This window comes from Prinia subflava (genome assembly GCF_021018805.1).
Source record: "Prinia subflava isolate CZ2003 ecotype Zambia chromosome W unlocalized genomic scaffold, Cam_Psub_1.2 scaffold_39_NEW, whole genome shotgun sequence".
NCBI classification, from domain to species: domain Eukaryota; kingdom Metazoa; phylum Chordata; class Aves; order Passeriformes; family Cisticolidae; genus Prinia; species Prinia subflava.
In genome coordinates, this window is record NW_026960613.1 from 280,004 (window position 1) to 301,513 (window position 21,510).

General features: G+C 41.2%; 1 protein-coding gene across 1 annotated transcript in view; it reads left to right on the forward strand.

The window, feature by feature from the left end:
* The window catches only part of LOC134565197 (guanine nucleotide-binding protein G(q) subunit alpha), a 275,102-nt gene that overhangs the window by 148,907 nt on the left and 104,685 nt on the right, over positions 1-21,510 (forward strand). The window contains exons 4-5 of the mRNA XM_063424683.1: positions 15,857-15,985; positions 16,940-17,069. Coding sequence (XP_063280753.1) covers positions 15,857-15,985; positions 16,940-17,069 — 259 coding nt within the window. The remainder of the gene's footprint in view (positions 1-15,856; positions 15,986-16,939; positions 17,070-21,510) is intronic.

The following is a 21,510-nucleotide window of genomic DNA, read 5'->3' on the forward strand; positions in this document are numbered from 1 at the left end:
TTCTAGCCCATGGTCAAAATTACTGCTTGTTTTGGGTAGTGTCATCAGTCAGTACAGTTTTTAGCAAAAAGGAAACTAAAAGAACTTCCCCACCAAACCCTAACAATAACTCAGTAAGGGTAGCTCCATCCAATTTCAGAAGAAACAGGTCCCAAAAAACAGAAATATACTAAATGGAATTAACCAAAGCTTATTCCTTAAGGCTACTTAATCAGATTATTTTGTGGTTTTTTAACTTTAACTTGTCATACTGACAAGTATGACAGGTAGTTGTAGAGAGCAATAAGGTCTCCCCTGAGCTTCCTTTTCTCCAGACTAAAAAACCCTAGTTCCCTCATCTGCTTCTCATAAGACTTGTGCTCTAGGTCCTTCAGTTGGCTCTGGCCCATCTATCCAGTCTGCTCAGATCCCTCTGTAGAGCCTTATTGGAAATTGATTGAGAGACAGGAAGACTGATTTGGTGATCAAAATTCGATTCTACTCAGGTTTCCCAAAAGCTTATATACTATTTCAAACAGGTTAATAATTTCTACTGCAATAATCAGGTTAAAAATCACACAGAAAACTCATGCATTTTACAACAATTCTTTGCTTGCAGAAGTTGATTGAATCTTCTCTCTTCCTGTAAGCAGGTGTAATCCCATCTCCTGTAATTTTCACAGTTCTGTTTGTTCCTGCCATGGCATCTTGTTTATCAAACCAGCTATGCTAATCAAGTCTGTTTGACTCTCTTTTTTGTGTATTCCCATAGAGCCTTTCTACCCTCAAGGCGATCAACACTCCCACCCAATTTGGTGTCATCTGCAAACATACTGAGGGTGCACTCAAACCCCTCATCCAGCCCACTGATCAAGATATTAAACATGACTAGTCCCAGTACTGAGCCATGGGCAACACCACTTGCAACCAACTTCCAGCTGGGTTGAACTCCATTCACCACAACTCTTTGAGTCCAGTGTCTCAGCCAGTTTTTTACTCAGTGAAGCCATGAGTACCCATTCAAGCCATGAGCAGCCAGTTTCTCCAAGACAATAATGTAAGCAATGATGTCAAAGGGTTTACTAAAATCTAGGTAGACAATATCCACAGCCTTTCCTTAGTGTTCTTAGGTGCTTCCATGGTTTCTAACGCATTGACAACCCTTGCGTCTTTGCTGCTGCATGGATATCCATCCCCTACCTCCACTGAAATGGCTAAGGTTCTGTGTACATTGATACAGGGACATTTCAAATGTACTCCAGAGTACTCAACATACAGTGGAGCAGACTGAAGGACCTCACTAAAACACTGTCCCTCAAACACTGGCATGCTGATTCCAGGCTTATCTATAGCAAGCCTGGTTTTATCCCTTTACCTCTTCAAACCTAGTTTAAAGCTCTTACATTGAGTCCTGCTAACTCTTGCACAAATATCCTTTTTCCCTTTTTTTCCCTTTTGAGAAAGATGTATCCAATTTGACCCCAGCAGGCCTAGAGTCATATGGACTGACCTGTGATTAAAACCCCAAAATTCTGCTCGTGTCATCAGTCACGAAGCCAGGTGTCGATCAGCTGGCTCTTCCTGTTTCTTTCCTCATCATTCCCTGCAACTGGAAGGACAAAGGAAAACACAGGACCTTTCATTCCACACAAAAGAGAGTCTGCTATGACAATAACCTGCCTTTTTTTCTTTATGTAAGTGGTTTGGATACAGTGCGTTGTCCAACTTAACCTTGACAATACCTCCAACATAGATGGACCATCATCCTCATCATTGTTTGGTTCTACTTGCAGACCCTCATACCTATTGTACAAGGACACCTGTGAAGGTGAGGTAGTCACAGAAGAGATGCTCCTGCTGCATCAGGCAGGAACTTGTTGCCACAACCTCCATCCCTTAAGTCACTGCATTCTGCCAGGTGGAGAGAGCATAGGGAATCCTCCATATCATGTGTCCTGTCTGCCAGACAAGACTATCCCAAAGAAGGTAGAGTGCAGTTCCAGTAGTTGATCTCCTTAGACTCCCTGATGCTGCTTAACCTACTTACCTCCTCTCTGTAATCTGAACAAACTTTCTGTTAAATGGTAAACCTAATTTCTTGGGATTTCTCCTTTTCATGTTTGGACCAGTACATGAACTAACTTTAATATTTTCTTTGTTATTTGTTTCACCACTTTTTCATTGTCATCTATTTGCAAACAGCAATTTCAGTCAATTTTCCACACACTCTCCCATCTTCTGCTAATAGATAATCTAATACCATCTGATATTGAAATATTGCATTCCTCATCTGAGTGGATTGGTCAGCAAGGTGGTCAAAAGCTGTAGCTGTCTGGTTGGTTATTATTTCAAAGACAGCTTGCAACCGAATTATCTGATTTAAATCATAAATGGGTTCTCTGGCACCTGACATTAATTCATTAGGATACCAAGTGTCTCGTCCATAGTGTTATATGATTTGCTCAGGTGGCCATTCATCTTTTCCCCACTTTTGGCCATGTCCTCCAGCCAGGGATGCATCAATTGATTGCTTTTTTCTAATTGGATTATCATATACCTTGATTGTTAACTGATTTCCCTGAAGTTGTGGTAGCAAAAAGAACAGCAGTCTAATATACCCTACATAACATATCCCTGACCAGTTTGGAGGTAACCTGTGATGCCACCCATGGCCAGTCTTCAGATCTTCCTGGCCCTCTGCAGACCAAACAATTGCTAAGGCTAAAGTCTTTTGATACTACTTCTCCTAGGACTAAAAAACGATTCTCCCACCTCTGGCCCAAACCTAACCGACAACATAAACATAAAATTATTAAGAAAAACATTCTAATGGTGTAATCTAATCTCCTAATATAATTCTCACATTGTCTTCCACACCACCTGTGGTGAGTGAAGGCACAGAAACAGCTTAACATAAAAAAACAATGACAGTGAGGATTAGCCCCCCAATGACTGGAGATCCGAAAGGAGGGATGCCCATACAGACTATTTCAGCAGACAATCTGCGGGTAGGCACACAGGGTTTCCCCTGAAGTCAATGCACTGGCTACTGCTCCGGTCCACTCCTGTGGAGTGTCATTCATGGCCTTCTGTCCTTCTCCTCCAGCTGAGATGTCCAAATCTCCGGGGCTTTAGAGACCTTGACCCAAATGTGATGGGTCCACCCATGTTCAGCTGTCTTGATGGCTGTTTCTGTGGTCAGTAACACTTGGAAAGGTCCACGCCACTTTGCCACCAGTGGTGCTTCTTTCTACTCCATAACTAGTACCCAATTTCCTGGTTGGACATTATGAACAGCAAAGTCCTAAGGCAGGGTCTGTGCCAATTGAGCTTCCTGCCAGAGAGATTTCACAAGAGACAGTATCCTGGCCACATATTGTTTTAAATATACATCACTTATTTCCACCCCCTCCTCGTTTCTGGTGGGAGACTGTAAATCTGACTTCTGTGGGCTGTGGTCTCCCTCTCCCAAAACTCAGCCAGGGAAGAATCTCTGCTGCGTTTGGCTTTCTTGTGGATGCATCTCTCTCTTTCAGCCTTGTTTCCTTTTTCCTAGGCCTGAGATGATTAAAGAATGGGTTTTCCCTTTATCTAATCTTAGTGGTTTAACTTAGAGTCCCGAGTCCAAGGCAGGTATTGTCAGGAAGGCTTCATTGGTTGCAGCTTCTTTATACAGTTTTTGCTATAATGGGCAAAACTCCTTTATATCAATGTTTGAGGCATGAACTATTTCCATCTCCACCCCATGATTCAAACATTGTTTTTTGTCCACAGTGGTGATGAGGAAAGATAATAGGAGAAAAGAGAGAAACAGCAGAAGTAATGATATACAAAATTAACACACAAAACATTTTCATACAAAATGTTCTTATGCAAACATATCCTTACATCAGGGCTATGCTCAGTTTTCCAGGAGACAGATTATAGCACTGTTGTAATTTAATCTTGACACAAACCAGGAACTGTGGCTTTATTATTGGTGGGATTAAAAATGAAATTAATTCCCTTTCAAACTTAGTTTTAATATCCTAAGTAGCTTTTTCTTTTGAATTTTAATGAGTAAATTGCCCTTTTATATTTGCACCCACAACTGAGAAGCATGTGTGTTGCAGAATGTACTATAGTTACTACACTGATTGGCATAAATAGAAAAAGCGAGGCAAAGTTGAAATTCTCTCTTAAGACATATGGCATGAAATTCAACAGTACATTAGTTTGAGAGCTGGTAGAGGGCTTTTCTGTATTTTATTCATGTCTTATATGCAGTCCATGGCTACCTCTCCTGGTTTAGGAAGGGGGATTCAATAATTTCTCATGTAACATTTGCATGGGTTTTGTTTTTTCTTGAATTCACTAATTAGTAAATCTGAAAAATTTAGCCAAATTATATTAGTTTTGAAGCCTTCTGAGGCAGAACTGGGAAGGTTAGCACATATTTGTATGATTTCAAATACGTATAAATTCTTATACCAACTCTCAGGATAAAATTGGTTGAGACAAATTGTACATCCACAAGACCTTTAGCCACACCATTTTTCAGTAAAAAGAAAAAACAAGTTAGACAAAAATCAAGCTCAAGAATATGTAGAATGCTTTAATATTTGATCTCCCACCAAGTCACTTGCAATGAAAACACAAACAAATCACAAATATTAGCAAACTGACAATGCAAGCAATTATGGTGGCACTTTAAATTTCATTGGTTTTCAGGCAGCTCCATCTCATGTGTTGGTAGGTTCCTGTAAAAGAAAAGTGAAAATTTGGTCCACTAGACCAATTATTACAAAGAAGTAAAAACTTCTTGTGGCTAACACAAAGTGAGAGTCCATGTGAATAAATGGTTATCATATTTAGGTGTGATTTTGCTACTTGCAGTTTCTATGCTCTCAAACTGTTTTCCTTATCTTTGATGCAGGGATGTTTTACATTTCTAGAAAAAAGAAACAAACTTCCCCAGCAAAATATGCCTGAATGAAAAAAGTTGTTAATTGCCTTACCTTATTCAGGTGGAGTTTTAGCTTTTATTCTATGAAGTGCTTGTTGCAGCACTTTTGATTCCTACAGGTTTTTAGTGGGGTTTCCTCTGATTGATTGTTCAGCAGAGGGATTCAGACTGCTTTTAAAAAAATTTGCAAGAGTTGCAGTCTGTAAAGCAGGCATTTGAGTTGCTCTTTTTTTTTTTTTTTTCTTCAGCATTTTAAGAGGCTTTTGCTATGCACCCTGGAGCAATGAGCCTTATCAGTTTGCTCCTTTTGTACCAGTGATTTTCTTTTTGGACATGATCAAATTTGGCAGCAAAAAATGTCACTTCCTAAAGCCATTTTGAATAATCAATCATCTTTTTCGTAGCCAATCATCTTTCTGGTAACCAATTGCTCCCTATTCCATTTTTTTTTTTTTTGTATTAAATCCACCCCAGGGGTAGGGAGGCGACTAACAAATTAACCAAGGAAGGATAATTTTCCCCTCAAGTTTTCCTATAGCCCCCACAGAGGAAGCTGCATGATAAAAACTTAGGCCTGCATAGGGATAACACCATCCCCACAAGGAGGTAGCTGCAGAATTTGCCTCAGGATTAGAACCTGCCAATTCTAGTTCTCCACAACAAATCACAGAGGGGGGGGGGCTCCCTACAAGACAGGAATTGCAGAATTGGCTTCAGGACTGAAACCTGCCAATTCTGGCTTTCTACAACAAAACACACAAAAAGCACAGGGGCATGGTGTGCTGGTTTGAAAGCAAAACCAGTGAGAGACTCCAAGTCAGAAATACAATATAATAGGAGAGAAAGTAAAGTGTAAAGTGTAAAGTGTAAAGTGTAAAGTGTAAAGTGTAAAGTGTAAAGTGTAAAGTGTAAAGTAAAGTAAAAGCAATAGCACAAAAGACCACTGACAGAGTCAGAATACAACCTGACACCCTGTTAATTAGGGTGGTGGTAGCAGTCCAGATGAAGCGGTCTTGTTGAAGCAGTGATCCTGTAGAAAGGTCTGGTAGCTCTTGCCCCCTGGGAATCCAGTGGGTAAGGCCTCCAGTGCTGTCCCAAATCTCAGATTATATCCAGGTGGGAATGCTTGGCTCCTCCCCCTGGGCAGAGCATCTCACAATGGAATGATATCATTCTATGAGTCATGCAGTGGGTCCTTGATTGCCCATTAAACAGAGATAGCTCTCGGAGGGAGTTACCTATGAGTCATGGGGTGGGGCCTTAATGGCCCATTAACAGAAGATAGTCTGGCGGGAGGGGGAAAGGGAAACACTGTCCCAGCTAGTTTCAACAGCTCGTGAAGATGGCGATAGAATACATACTTTCGGCACATCTTACATTGTAACCTAGGACACATGGGTCCCCTCCAAACAGGAGCTTTAGGCTCCTCACAAAATCCCACATAGACAAGGGAATTAAATCTCCAAATCCATTTACCACAATTTCCACAATTCCCTCGGAGAAAGATGTGTTCAAATTTCTAAGCCTACAGAAGAAACCACAATTTCCACAACCCCTTGAATAATCAAAGATCTTTTTGACAATTTCTCCCCTCAGGGATAAAACTGAAGGTGGATCAAGAGGCCCCTGTGTCTACCAGGAAACGCACCTCCTCTTGATCCAGATCCACCTTAAAAGTTAACAAGGGTTGCAGTGTGGTGGGTCTCTGGAATAATAGGAGGTCCTGACACCCCTAACAATCAATCGCCATTATCTTCTGGACTTCCTACTCCTGAAGATCCAGCTCTCTCTGCAGACAGTTCCTCTTCCAGTGTCCCTCTGCCCTGTAGATAGTACACTGATTCCTTTTTTGGTTCTCCCCTGCTGAGATGGGAATGCTTCTACCACTTCCTTGTGGCCTACCCCATCCCTTCTATCCCAGGGGCCCCCTTTGACCCTCTGGCTTATTCGTCTGGGGCCTCATGTGGGCCAGCAGCCACTGCTGCCTCTGCCCGGTGGTGGCAGGGTCAGGCACTACCCCAGCTGCCCCACATCCCCCAGCCCATGCTCCCTGTCCCGCACCTCTGCACCCAGTCCTGCTGCTCCTTGTCTCAACCATATCTCTCCATACTCTTTCAACCAACTCTTTCCAACATATTAACACTATCTGTCCATCCCTTGTTGTCAAGACTCCTTCTCGCCTCTCCTCACTGGCCTCCCTGGGCACGGATTGTTGAGATCCCTTCTAGACTCCCCTACTGCCCCCTTTGGGTGTACATGTTTTTAATTCTGGGAGAATATGTAAACCAACTCCACATTCTTCCAAGGGATTCTTTGGAGATATTTTGGGATCGTCATCCCTTTTGCCAGGGCCTCTTCCCGGCTTTATCTTTGCTAACCTCCCTGGGTGCCCTGTTTTACCTGTGCTACCCTCCATGGATGCTCTCCTAGGTTTACTCCCTGAAGATCCCGTTTTACTCACCGGTGAGATTTTCAATGGTCCTTCCCTGTGGACTCTTCACGGACCCCCCAGGTCTGCCACTCGTCTGTCTCCTGGACAGTCTTGGGAACCCAATCCATCACTTGGTGCCAGCTGCCACCAAAGGGAGCTGATCACCTAAACTGGGCAAGGCACTCCCTCAGCTCCACTCACTGCACTGGACAGTGGAAATATCCCAGACAAGAGCCCCCAAATTGTCAGGAAAATTAATCCATAAACAACAGAGGTTTATGTCCAAAAAGGAGACAGAGGAGTCCTGTAACTTTATTGGAATAAAGGAATAGGCCATGGGTCATTTCCCCATGGGGTGTCTCAGATTTTTAGAGGATTCAGCTGCCTTTTTATCCTAATTTCCCAGCTGCATTTCCTTCTCTCTTACCACATTGGCTGAGGTACTTGAGAGGTACAGACTTCCTGAATTGCTTAGTACAATCCTCCTTCTAATGTATATCTCCCTCCTTTTTCTTTTCTTTGTGTCAATCAGTGGAAATCTTACTGAATTTATGGTTCTTCCCATTGTTTCTTTCGTCTCTCTGTATCTAACTTTATCAGCAGACTCAGTTTGTTTGTAAAGACAAACCTCTCTTATTCCTTTCAAAGCTGACTGTTGAATTACAAGGTTATGGTGAATAGAGTAGTATTAATCACATTCATGAAGAGTGTTTTTAGTTAAAACGACTACTCTTGTTTTGATACCGAAATTGGTCAGATAGAAACTTGCTAACAGTTTTGAGTATTAGAAAGCAGGCATCCTTTATTGCAATACTGGGTACTTGGAGGATCCTTCCTCTAATTTAGCACACTGAGCATCAGGTAAACAGAGTTTTTATCATACACACTAAGTACATATTCATTAGCTATCTCCGCTTACTTGATCTATATGTGTTACTTTGTTTTACATAGTTGCACCCCTTATTGGAAGTCCTTATATGGTCTTTTGGGGTCTTCTTTGGTGATCTTCAATATCCAGTGTCCTAATTTCTAGGTGGCCATTCCTTGACCCCAGCTCTTGAGTAAGCGCAATACTGTTGTTTTGCATGACTCCTGCTTTGTCAGCCTTATCTACTTCTCCAAGTCTACATTTTTCCCTTTATTTCGTAAGAGTAAAATGTTGTTCTGTTCTACTATCCTTATCAGGTTTTTTATTAAGTTTAGGAGTCTTTTCACTTCATTGTCTGATTTCTAGATGAGAAAAATATGGGAAAATGTAAAGCTAACTAGTCTATTCCTATTATCACATTCTTTTTGTTTTTGTAATATGGACAAATAGTTCCTTTAAAGTCTTTCAATGATATTATAAGCACCTTCATAGCCTGGTTAGTTCTTTGAAGGCTGCTTGCAGTTTTGGTCCTTGTCACAGGGAATATATAATTCATTAAAAGTAAGTGCTTCTTTCTTAACACTGACTAGGAAACAAAAGGTTTTCTTCTATTTCTGATCGGTTATTTTGCAGATCACAAGTATACTTGAGTAGTTTTTTCTGGTGTTAAGTAATAGCTACTGTCAGCAGCTTGTTACATACACATTACTTTGGTAATGCACCTTCTGCCTGTTTCTATAGCAACCTCAGAACATTACCTCTGCAGCCATTCAAATGAATTAATTTTTACAAAAGTAATTATAGATATAATTAATGTCTTAGACTTGGTCTGTAGTGTAAATTTACACAGTGCTATGTTACTGGGTTTTTTTAAAAGTAACTTTATGCAATTTTCATTTTTACAATTTTTTGTTTTGTTCCTTTGTATAATGCTTAGCTGAGTACGTACCATTTGGGTGAGAGGTCACAACTACAATATGTCTCATCAAAATAAGATATTTCTTAGCAGGTGGTAAAAATAAAATCCTAGTGCCAAATAGTTCTGCCCTAAATTGTTTGCACAGTTGCTGAGAACTGTTTAACTGACTCAGTAATAATATCGATTATCTGGTTTTGGACTCCATCTTAGGACAATGATCAGGATGTTTCCAAGATCCTTATCTTTATTATCATTTTAAATTTTGAAGTTAATAAACTAATAAAACATCTGTTTTTGGCAATTGTTGGCAACACTTTTTGTGAAAGTCCATGTTTATGACAATTTCCTTGTTTGTTCGAAAGAGTGCATGTATGTAGCAACTTCTTGTTGAATTAGCAGTTGTGTCACAAAATCTGATTGTGGAATTTGTGCATGCATGTATGTGGTAAAGCTTCTAAGGGTTTGTGATTTTATTAGGATGTTGTCTTTTTTTAGTTAGATCCTTCCTAAAATCCTTTATGCATGCCTGTTTTGTGATTAAAATTTTTATATGTGCACATGTCACAGTTAACCCAAAATGCTATTGTATTCCATATCTATCTGTGCCCAAAAATTGTTACTGTCTCTTTAAGGCCCTGCAGTCAGAAAACAGAAATGAGGGGGAGAACTTTGCCACGGTCCTTTTTTTAAGTTGGAGCTTGGAAGCAGAGATGTCTCTGTCTCCTGGCAGCATTTGCTGAAGGTGGAGGCTACACGTTTGAGGGCCTTGTTTTGGTTTTTTTTTTTTTTTTTTTTTTTCCCCTGAGCTTGCAAAAGTAGCCAGTCAGAAAAACTGCATTTCACAATCAAAAACTGTTTTAGAGTGAACTTTGCAAAGTGAGTCCCAGTCCCTGGGGCCAGGTCACTCTGCACTGGTGCCAACAGACCAGTTCTTTTCCCCCAACACACCTGCAGTGCCGAGGACAGCAGCATCAACACCAGCAGAGTCCAGCAGGTGGCAGGAGGAAGCAGGTGCAGGTGGTGCCGACTCCACACATGCCAGCAAGTCTTCATCTGCCACTAGAACTGCTCCTCAAGCTCCTACCTTCCCGGGAGGGTTTGCTGTTATCCTTCCCCCTTGTGTCCCAGACTGTGCAGTCACCTGTGAAGGCTGCCATCTTGGGGGAAGGATCAGATGCCATTTTCCCTTTGTCTCTTTACGTATGGTTGCCAGTGGCAGGAGCCATTTTTGAAAGGGAATTTCTGTCACAGTGCAGCTAGTCTGTAGCTGGACAGATAAATCTGGCTATAATAAGAAACCAAATTTGGCTCTTCTAGTTCAATAAACAAGTCCCTAGGTGAACAATCATAGGATAGATTTAAACTCAGAGACCTCAACCAATCCCTTTCAACCCTAAATGCAGATGTATCATTGGCCAGGGAGCTGGGCGGTGTTAAGACTCAGACCAATCAGTTGTCAAGACCCAGGACTTTTGAAGTCCCTATATAAGAAGGTTCTGAACAATAAAACAGACTGTTTGTTGAGGATGCTCGGTGAGTTTGTGTCATCTCTGTCTCTAACCAACGACTGCAAACGTAATATCTGGTGACCCCAACGTGATGACAGCAGCCATCCCATGAATAGAACAGGGGGAGACAGAAAAGGCATGTGTGAAGGGCCTCAAACCAGCAAAAAGCTAGAATAATTAAGAGATGTGCAAGCAGAGCCGTCCAAAATATACAGTGTAGAGAGCTGTTTTGTGATGGAAAGCTGCAAAAATCCAGATTTCCCTCTGTAAATACCCCTTATAAATAGAATATGGCGCCGAAGAAATGGGAAGATGGTTTTTGCTGGAAGAAAACCCAGTTATAAAGGTATGGACTTTTTTTTTTATTTCAGTGGGGGGGAAAGCATGAGCAACAGGCTTTAGAAGCTGCTATGGACATCATAAAATCCTGGAGGCTTATTTCAGACTGGCTGGGGTGATTGGAAGCCAAGCAAGATGCAGAGACAGCAGTAAAAATGCTGCGGACACTGCCCACTGAAATATCTGCCAAGGATGCGGAGCGGGGCAGAGGGGCAGGCAAAAAACCGAGGGAGAAGTGGCCATTATTTACCAGAGCTCCTCTGTCAGCAGAGGCACCGGGTGTATCCTTGGAATGCCCAGGTCCACTCAGGCCCTAGCTACAGGTGCCATCTTTGGGATCTGTGCCCTGTAACGCACCACAGACACAGCCCACCGAAAAACCCCATATGCTTCAGACGTGGGTCACTCAGCATGGCGGACTCCACATGGCACCAAAGTCACTCATCCAAGATGGCAGAGGGCGGGAGGCAGCCCTCGGGGGAAGAGATGCTGCTCCAAGCACATGGGAGCAGCAGCTAGAATCACGCCCCCCTCCCCCCCCCCCCCCCCCCCCGTCCTGTGATGCTCGGGACTTACTCCAGTACACCCACCAAAAACCGGAAAAAATGTTGCCTTGTCACCAGAAACCATATGTGAAGCTGGCAGCCCCACAGTGCTGGGGCACCATGCTTTTGGGACTGGAGCCCCCCCACCACGGGCACCGGATGCCACCGCCAATGTAGGCTGCCCCTGCATCACACACAACTTCACCACGAGCGATCACCCGAGCCACTGCCAGAACCCGCAGCTGCAGAACACCATGTCTTATTACACTTGTAGCCGAATCTGAGCTACCACTCTGTATCCGCAGACCAGACAAAAAACGTATGTTTGTGTCCCAATGGCAGCTCCTCCAAGCCCTTCTACACCTCCAGCCAACAACTATAAGTTTACCAGGGCTGTGGGAAGAGAACCAAAAGATGGCCTGTGATCCCCAAATTCTGTTAATCTTAAGAGAAGCCCCAACAGTGTCACGGGGGACTCCACACCAGGGTAGCCCGCGCTGCCCTATACCGTGCGGGCCATCCTCTCAGTGAGCCCAGTGAGACATCAGCAGCTCCATGCATATGGGCAGTAAAGAAGCAAACCAATGAACTTAGCAGTGCCAGTCAAGGCAATGCCAACAAAGGCAGGTCTGAGTTCCTACCCTACACACACAGCAGCGTGTGCCTGGTAAAGCGCAGCCACCCTCCAATATGTCAGCAGAGCTCCACAGCTGCCCTGCCTGCTGCTACTTTGACTCTGCCAAGGCTCTCAAGCCCTGCAGACTAATAAGCTGATACTAAATAAAGGAAAAGATTGAGCTAGTTTAATAGCCCCTTCCTCAAGAGGGAGGACTACAGCATCTGCATGTGCTAAAATTGAAACTGATTCATATAACATATCTTTCTTAGCTAATTCTTTTGCAGTTACTATGAAGGTGTCACACTGATGTTACCACCACCATTTTGGGTGTCTCTTTGTTCTCTGGGAGTTTGTAAGATTTAGCAATTTTATATCTAGCGGTTATTTACTGGGGTTTTTTGCCTGTTGCAGTTTTGCTTGTTAATAAACTGTTATTTTTTCACTTATATCTATTTGTATTTTGCTTCTCCTTATTGCTGGAAAGGGATTGCTTAAAACAAAGGGAAATAACTCATTTTAGAGTGTTCCCCTTTAAATTGTCTTAAACCAAGACAGCACGTTTTCTCATGTTAGTACTGTATATGTCAGTGTGAGAAACAAGGCTCACTCTTTAAAACTTTTAAAAGCTTAATAAGGGATAAAAGGGACAGTACCTAGCACTGGGGTGCCTGGCAAACTGCCAAAAGCACAGTGTTAGCTTAAAACAATTTTCTTATATACTTTTTCATTACAATGATTACATGCATATTCATGGGGCTTATACATATTCAAACATTCCTGTGAGTTCTTTTACATGTTCTGGGAATTCTTTAGTTTTGTTGACTCCTGATTTGTCCTGCAATAGTGTAGATTTGATTTTTGGGAGTCATGTATGTCATTTCCTCACAATGTATATGCCATTTCCTCACAACGACAAACAGAGCAAGAGTTGATCCACTCCACTCATTGATCCAACTCTTTTGATACTGAAAAGAACAGGGCATATGCCTTTATTAATATTCAGCTCTTTATTAAAGTCATCTGCTGGATGGTAGGGTCCGATAGGAGTTTTTCATGCTGCTGTGGCAATCCAAAGGAGCAGGTGCTGTCCCAGTTCATCACTCCACTGCAAACAGTAGGTTTTGTTCCCATGTTCCCAAGTTCTTCTTCCCATGGGAACAGCTAGAAGCTCTCTCTGGTTAACCTTCAGAAGGCAGAGCAGTGGAGATCTATCACTGAAGTGCAAAGCAGCAGATGTCAGCTCTATACCCTCATGAAAAAGCCTCGAGAGTTTCTTGCTTTTTATCTAAGTCACTTGAGTTGGCCTGCTCCCATTCCATTCAGACTCTTAATAGATTATGGCGAGTCTTCGAACCAGGCCAGGGGGGTGCTTCCACTCCTTCCTCGGCCAGGGCACCACCTAAATCTTTTCACCTTGTCCAGTCTTCCATTTTGGGATGCCTTTCAGTCCCAAAGAACTCTCTCCCAGCATGCTGTGTGTTCATCTTATTTGCATATGCCCTCCTCAAGTAGGCAGCATGGAGGGGGGAACTAGGTAAGCTCCGATTACAGCAGGCACAGCTAGGACAATCACCTTGCTTTTAACATGTTAATGCAGGAATGCAGGACTGGCAGGATGGCTGCCCAGCCCTGCCAGGGACGGGGGGTGCCCTGTCTCTGAGGCGCCAGGGCACCGGCGCCTCCCATTGCCCCCTCCAGAGCTCCACAGAACCACGCTCGGCACTCCCCCACTCCCAGCCGGTCGGCGGGGCTGCCGCTTCCCTGGGGGGCAGGGGCTGCGACATCAGCCACAGCTCCCAGCCGGCCGGCGGGGCTGCTGCTTCTCGGGGAGAGGGGGTCGAGACACCAGTATCTGCAGTGGCACCGGGCGGCCGCCAAGGCATCTCCCCAGGGCAGGATCTGTCAGGGCTGGGGGTGGCGGCAGCAGTCTCAGGAGTTCTGGAGACATAACCCCGCCACATCTCGGGCCACGGCAGCTACACAGGGGCAGACTTTGGAGCATCCACACTCACTGAGAATTCGTTCATAACAATATGAAGAAGCCTTGAATATAATTCACAGCAATAATAAAGACTTATAAAATATGATAAACCAAAACTATCATAAACCCTTTATCAAAGGGTTATCAAAGGCAGGGCATCAATTTGAGTGCTGTGTGCAGTTCTGGGGCCCACAGTTTAAAAAGAATGTGAAGGTCTTTGAATGTGGCCAGAGAAGGATCACCAAGCTGGTTACAGGGCTGGAAGGCATGTCCTGTGAGGAGCAGCTGAGGACTCTGGATTTGTCTAGTTCAGAGAAAAGGAGGCTGACGGGCGACCTCATGACTGCAGCTTCCTGGGGAGGAGACATGGAGAGGGCGGTGCTGAGCTCTTCTCCCTGGAATCCACTGACAGGATGTGTAGGAATGGTTCAAAGCTGCATCGAGGGAGATTCAGATAAGGAAACATTTATTTACTGAGAGGGTGGTCAAACACTGGAAGAGGCTTCCTAGAGAGGTGGCTGATGTCCCATGCCTGTCAGTATTTAAGAGGCATTGGGACAATGCCCTTAATAATATGCTTTCAGTTTTGGCCAGCAGTGAAGTTGTCAGGCAGTTGGACTACATGATCATTGTAGGTCTCTTCCAACTGGAACTATTCCATACTTTTCTAAAAAAATAAAATTCTAAATGTTCTGTATTGCTGTAACACCTATGATAATATTTGGAAATCGTGTTTGCTGGTAGTGTGCATTTAGGTTATAATAGTACTCCAATCTTTTCATTTTTATGTAAATATTTACTTTTATTCTTTTATACTTTCCATATTCCTGCTCAGCATTTTGAAATAGTCTGTCAACCCAAAAAGTTACTTTAAAAAATTACTCCATTACCCCATTCCTCCTAATGGAAAATGTGTTTGCAGTTCTAGAAAAATAAAAGTATACTCTTATACAGTTAATACAAAAGTAATTTTAATGTTATTGAGCATGTCTGTTGATTTGTTCTACTGGCATTTTGGGAAGATTGTACGTGACTAAAGAGAAAAATTAATTTCTGCTATATTCCAAAATATTCAGATGTGGTACAAAGCAATGCGTGCACTACAGCAGAAATACCCTGATGACTATCCTTATGATACACACTCTTACTCACTGATGATTTTTTTAAAAAATAATTGTATTATTTTGGATCAGAGGGAACATGAGCTTTAAAGAGAAATATAAGGAGATTTTATTGATCTTAGAGTCTTTTGAATGAAATTTTGTATTGCTCATGCAGGCAAAGCTTTCAGACTGATTTTCAGAAACATGTTTACTTCTCTCTAAGTTGATAAAATAATCGAAAGTTATATCTACTGCCAGCAACTAAGTATGACGCAGCAGCTCACTCACTCCCCTGCTTTCCCCCTCTCCCAGTGGGATAGGAAGGAGAATCGGGGGAAAAAAGTAAAACCCATGGGTTCAGAGAAGAACAGTTTAATAATTGAAACAAAGTAAAATATAATAACATTGATAATGATAATAATTGTAATCAAAAGGAGAGAGACAATGGAGCACTCCTTTTAATTTCCTTTCCTCTTTTATGTCATTATTGTGGGTTTTTTTCTCTTGTACATCTTCCTATCCCACACCTCATTTCTTTTCCTACGACTACCTTTCTCTTTTCCTCAGTGGGATTATGATCTCACTGTCTTTCATTCCTGTTGTTTCTTTCCATCTATAGTTACCTTAACGACTTGGACCGCATAGCAGATTCTGCCTATCTGCCAACTCAGCAAGATGTGCTTAGAGTTCGAGTCCCAACAACAGGGATCATTGAATATCCATTTGACTTACAAAGCGTCATTTTCAGGTAGAAAAAAGTTTAACACCAATTTGCTTTGTTTATTTTGTTTCCTTTTACATTAGTAATACCATGTATAGGATATTGGTTAAATGTACAAATTATTCAATGTTTTATAAATTTGAGCTTGGTGTTAACTTTATTTTCATGGTTTTGTCCATATATGATTAGCAGCTGTTGTCAAAAGTGTCAAGAGGATGAGAGACAGATTTGTCTTTTTCTGAAGGTAGCTATTATTGATAGAAAATCTGGAAGCAAATTTTCAATAAAATTAGTACAAATGTTCTATTATGAATAATTATGAAATTGAAAGGTACCACTTCTGTACTTGATTTTTATAGAGAAGTGATATTTTGCAAATTTAATGCCATTCCTACAAATAATTTTCCCCACAGCTCATTCTGAGGGCAAATACAATTGCTAAAGAATGACTACGCAGTTGCAAGTTAGACACTCAAGTGTCTAGTTATATTGAGATCCATAATAAATTTGGAGTACCGTCTGCCAGCAAATTTGAATTTTTATTTTGGCTATTAACAACTTCAGTAAATACAGATTATATTCTATTTATACTCTTAGACATCCTTGACAAGTTTGGAATTTTGACTGGGAATTTATTGGGAGAACAGCAGGCCACCAACTTAATTCTGTGGATGCATTTCTGCTGAATTTACAGAGCATACATTCTAGAATCGTGACTCAGAATCATAAGTGTTTTGAATAACAGAAATTTGAAGGCTTTGAGACCCATAATAATTTAAATTCAGAAAGCGCATCAAACTGAAAAGCAAATATAACTTATTTATTTACAACACATTCCATTAGTCTTTAATATGAATGGTAACAGTTTTAAGAAGAACCAAATTGTTTTCAACTAAATTCTTGAATTCAATGTTTCATGTATTTGTATGTTTAACTGCAAAGGTATTTGTAGAGTTGATGAGATCATTGTTAATTTTGTAGAATGGTGGATGTAGGAGGCCAAAGATCGGAAAGACGAAAATGGATACATTGCTTTGAAAATGTCACATCTATCATGTTCCTAGTAGCTCTTAGTGAATATGATCAAGTGCTTGTGGAGTCCGACAATGAGGTAAGCAAACATTAGCATAAATCACCAGTTTTTAAGAAAAAATACTTTCCCTAAAATTAATTTTCAATTTTATTTGCAAATTTATTAAACCACAAGTTTGTAGAGAGCTTTGGTGTATGTGTTTTTACATGTTTATTTGGATAATAAATCTTTTGGACCAGTAAAGTGTAATGATAGATTGAATACTTTATGCTAAACAGCAAAACAGAAGGTTGCTAGTCCTTTTAAGGCATTTTCAAAGTAGGCTGGTTTGTCTGGTCCTGGTTTTTTTCCAAATGTCTACCAGCAGTTGTATGCAACTGCATGGAATGAGATGAGAAGTTCTAAATGGATTAAGATGCTAATCCTCAAATAATATGACACAAACTGATCTCTTCAATGGAAGATCAGTGGAACCGATCTATTTTGTGTTAAAGGTGGAATAGCTGACTGTAGAGAAATGTTCTTATTGTAGCTATTTTCATGGTTAATGTTGTGCAGCAGAGTCATAAAAATACAATGGGAATTAAAACAAAATTCATAGGTTCTTTGCTAGGACAGACCCTAAAGTAGTAAACTTTAATCCATTGACATAAAGTATAGGATTTTTATTGGCTTATATCTCTTACTCATGTTGCTATTTCAAAGAATAACAGAAGTAAAAAACTCATGGGTTGTGATACATGAACTAAGTAGGAAAAGTGCAGGAGTACCCAGTGTTTTGTATACAGTTTTAAAAATTAGGGAGGAAAAATAATATTTGGACTTTTTCTTTCATAAAGACTATTCCCATTATTCATCAAATTTACATGAGTTTGTTGTGATTTAGATTCAAGGGGGGTCCCCCAGGGAAAGTTCCCCAGGAGTCCCCCAGGCTCTAGGGTCTTGGGTGTTTGCATGCTGGCAGGTAAAGAGACTCCAGACGGCTGCTGAGGTGCTGATGAGATGAGGGTTTATTTGGAGTCTTACCCCGGGAAGGCAGCATGGTCACTGAGGGAGAGGGGGAAGGGAAGGGGGGAGAGGGAGAAGGGGAGAGGGATGGGGAGAGAGCAGTCTCCGGAGACCGCCAGGGCAAAAGAGAGGGAGCCTTGTCCGTTTGCACCCTTAACACAGAGGTTCAAATTGGGCGCAGTAAGATTCTTTAGCCAATAGAGTTACAGATACATGATACTGCAGGGAGGTTACAGACTTGAGATAAACCATACACTTTCCAGGGCTGAGCTAGAGGAAACCATTTCCATAAAATGCAATTCCACATGAGTTACTCACCAGCACTGTTTTATGCAAGTTTTTAGTACTAATTTACAAAATTTTGGTGAAAAAAAGAAAACATTTTAATGTTCTTCTTGACTGTATATATATGTTGATTTAATTATTTAAGACAAAGGTTGACATACCAAGGCAAAACAGATGTCCCGGGGCAGTTCTGATTGTATTCTCAACTTTTTCAATATTAATTTTTTCAAGAAAGACTAGGATTTCTGAAAGTTTTTAAATTTATACTTTTCCCATAAAAGAAAGAAATGTCATTACAGTCATTATATCATCAGACATCTTAAAAAGTACAGCTGTTACAAAGAAAAAAATTTCAGTTGCATATATAGTGAATATATCTTCTCATTTATTTTTGTTTTTTTTTTTAACTTGGCAGGTATTGGAATGCTTTTATTTTGTTTTGTAAGACATATATTTGATGTTGTGGTCCAAACAGTAATGGAGTCTGACAATACATTATAAAACAAAACTTTATTGAGGAAGTAAGAAAGACAACAATTCCCCCATACAGCAACTCACCCAATCACCAACAGTGAACACAGGATCATAAGCAATGCCATGGCTCTGGTGGACTGCCAGGACATTTAGTGTCTGGGTCATCTGGCAGAAACAGCCAATCATTCAAAAAACTTTAAAATGTAGAAAAGAGTTGTGCCAATGTAAGTGAGGGGCAGAGTGTTGACAGACTGTCTAAGATACCAATATTGGTTAAGGCACAGGGTGTCAGAAGGCAAGATGGAGCTTCCACCCTGTGATTCTCTCAAATCATCACTTGACATGGAGTTATAGGGAAAGGTGTTATTTTGATGGGTTGTAAGTTACATAATAATCTAGGTGAGGTTGATGTTTCAACACCTGCAGTGTATTTTATACAGTCAAAGGTTGAAAGGTGGTGTATCACAAGATGGGTACTGTAGAATTACCTCTATCAAGTATCAGTTGTGTAGGCGTCTGGGAGGTGATTGCTGTTACAAATGGAGATAAGAGCTTAAACAAGTCCTGCCTTTGACTCAGATTTCTGGCAGTAGCCCTGTTTGGGGCAGCCTGCACCCCAGATCGCTCTTGCTCACGGGTTCTTAATCATGGCCGATTAGGTCTATTACAAAATGAGCAATTTATTTAATAGACACAAATTTAACAGACATAAGACTTTAACAGATTACTTACTACACAAGATAAACAAAAAAACCCACTACTAGTAGATAAACAATACAGTGCACGAGTGAGGTACCTATTATTACAGCTAGTGAAGAAATAGTTTAGATTAGGATTCAATGTATTTTACCATCCAGTTTCTGATGGGGCACACATAGGATCCTTTCCTCTCAGTTTCCAGAAAAGTAACCACAAAGATGCGTCCAAGCTTTGGGAAGAAGTCCTACATGTTTCCAAGGAGTGTGTAGGAGACTTCTACCTCTGAAAATTTGTGTAGCTTTTATAGTTGTAAAAGCAGTGTCTTTCAGTCAAGGATTCCTGGTTTATCTCTACATCTTGCTCTCAAGGCAAGGGATGTTTATTATTAGCTGGGAATCTTATCCCCCTGGCACCAGAGATAACTCACTGCAGGACATCTGTCCAGCCTGGGTTATCTCACCAATTCATGTGAGGGGAGACAATGTCCAGAGCTATGCACCAGCTAACGGACAGAGCAGATAAGCTTTTTTGTGGCAGAGGAGGGACTTCATGCCACATTCCACTCCTGTGACTGAAGGCACTGACTTTACCTCATGGAGGGATAGTGCAGGTATTGCTTGCTTCCATGCTATAAAAGCATCCACTTTCATATATGTGTGCACCATCGTTGAGTGTTTTGATACACATAGTTTTCCTAAGCTGTACTATTTCTTCAAAAGATGTTGTATATATTATTGACATTGATAAGAAACATCTGCTGTCATTTCAGCTTATGTATTTATGTATTAGATGATGTAACATATACTAAAAAAAAAGATTAGTGATAAACCAAAAGATTGTAAGACATGGCATTAAATTCAGAGTGTTCATGGTAGTTGAGGACAATCCAGGAAGTAATTTTACTTGGATTGTTATCAGTCTATGTAAGATAGGTTGTTCCCCACTCCTTAAGATCATAGGAGGATGAGATGCAAATCAGGAACAAAGAAATCGTGGAGGTATCTTCTTGGTCGTAGTGATTGGAGGAGTTCAATAGATGGTCAGTGACTTTTCACTTCCATTCACACTTCTTAGCCCAGTGTCTTCTTCAGTGAAGTTCAGTATTTTGCATATTCTTGCTTAATATATCAAGTGTTTGACAATTCTATAATAATCTAAACCAATATATATGTATTATTGTCCTGGTTTGGAAGGACAGGTATCTGTCAGGGAAAACTGGAGTTTCCCTTGGAATGGAGAATGTAAAACCCCCTCCCTCCAAATTATTACAATTTTGCAATTAGGATCTTTCAGGCAAAAATATGGGAATAGGAGTAACAGTTCTTTACTAGGAATATTAAAAAATACAAATGCACTAATACAAAAAACAAACAAACAAGCAAACAAACAAAAGTCTTAGAAAACCCTGATGGAGTCAGGAATATGACCTGACACCCTGTTGGCCAGGGTGTTGGAAGCAGTCCAAATAAGTCCTCCTGGACTGACAGATATGGTTCTGTTGAAGTAGAGATGAATCCTGTAGACAGGTTCAGTGGTGGTGAGATGAGTCCAGTCTTCCTCTGAGAATCCATGTGGAAAAGAGGATGTCTGGGGTCCCTGTGTCCCCATTTTTATCTGGGTAGGGAATGGTTGGGTCCTCCCCACATGGTGGTGCATCTCACAATGGGATGATGCAATGTGTCATGTCATTGGTGAGCCTTGATGGCCCATTAACAGAAGATATCCCCCAGAGGGTGGACAAAGTTGATGAAAGAGAGAAGAAACACTGCCCCACCTGGTTTTAACAGCTGGTCTATTATCAGAAGGCATCCACCCTCCTCCCCCCTGGAGTTACAAGAGATAAAGAAAAAAGAACCCGTCTCCCAACTGCTTTCTACAGTTTTTTTTTTGGTTACATAACCCAAGACAATTATATAATAGTCTGTCTCAGGGGAATCAAAGATGTAATGAAACTCAATTATTTTTACTTACTTAGGATATTATTCCAATTAGGAATTTTATGTTTTGTCCTGAAGAGATAGGAAGAGGTAAACAAAACTGATTCCATAATCAT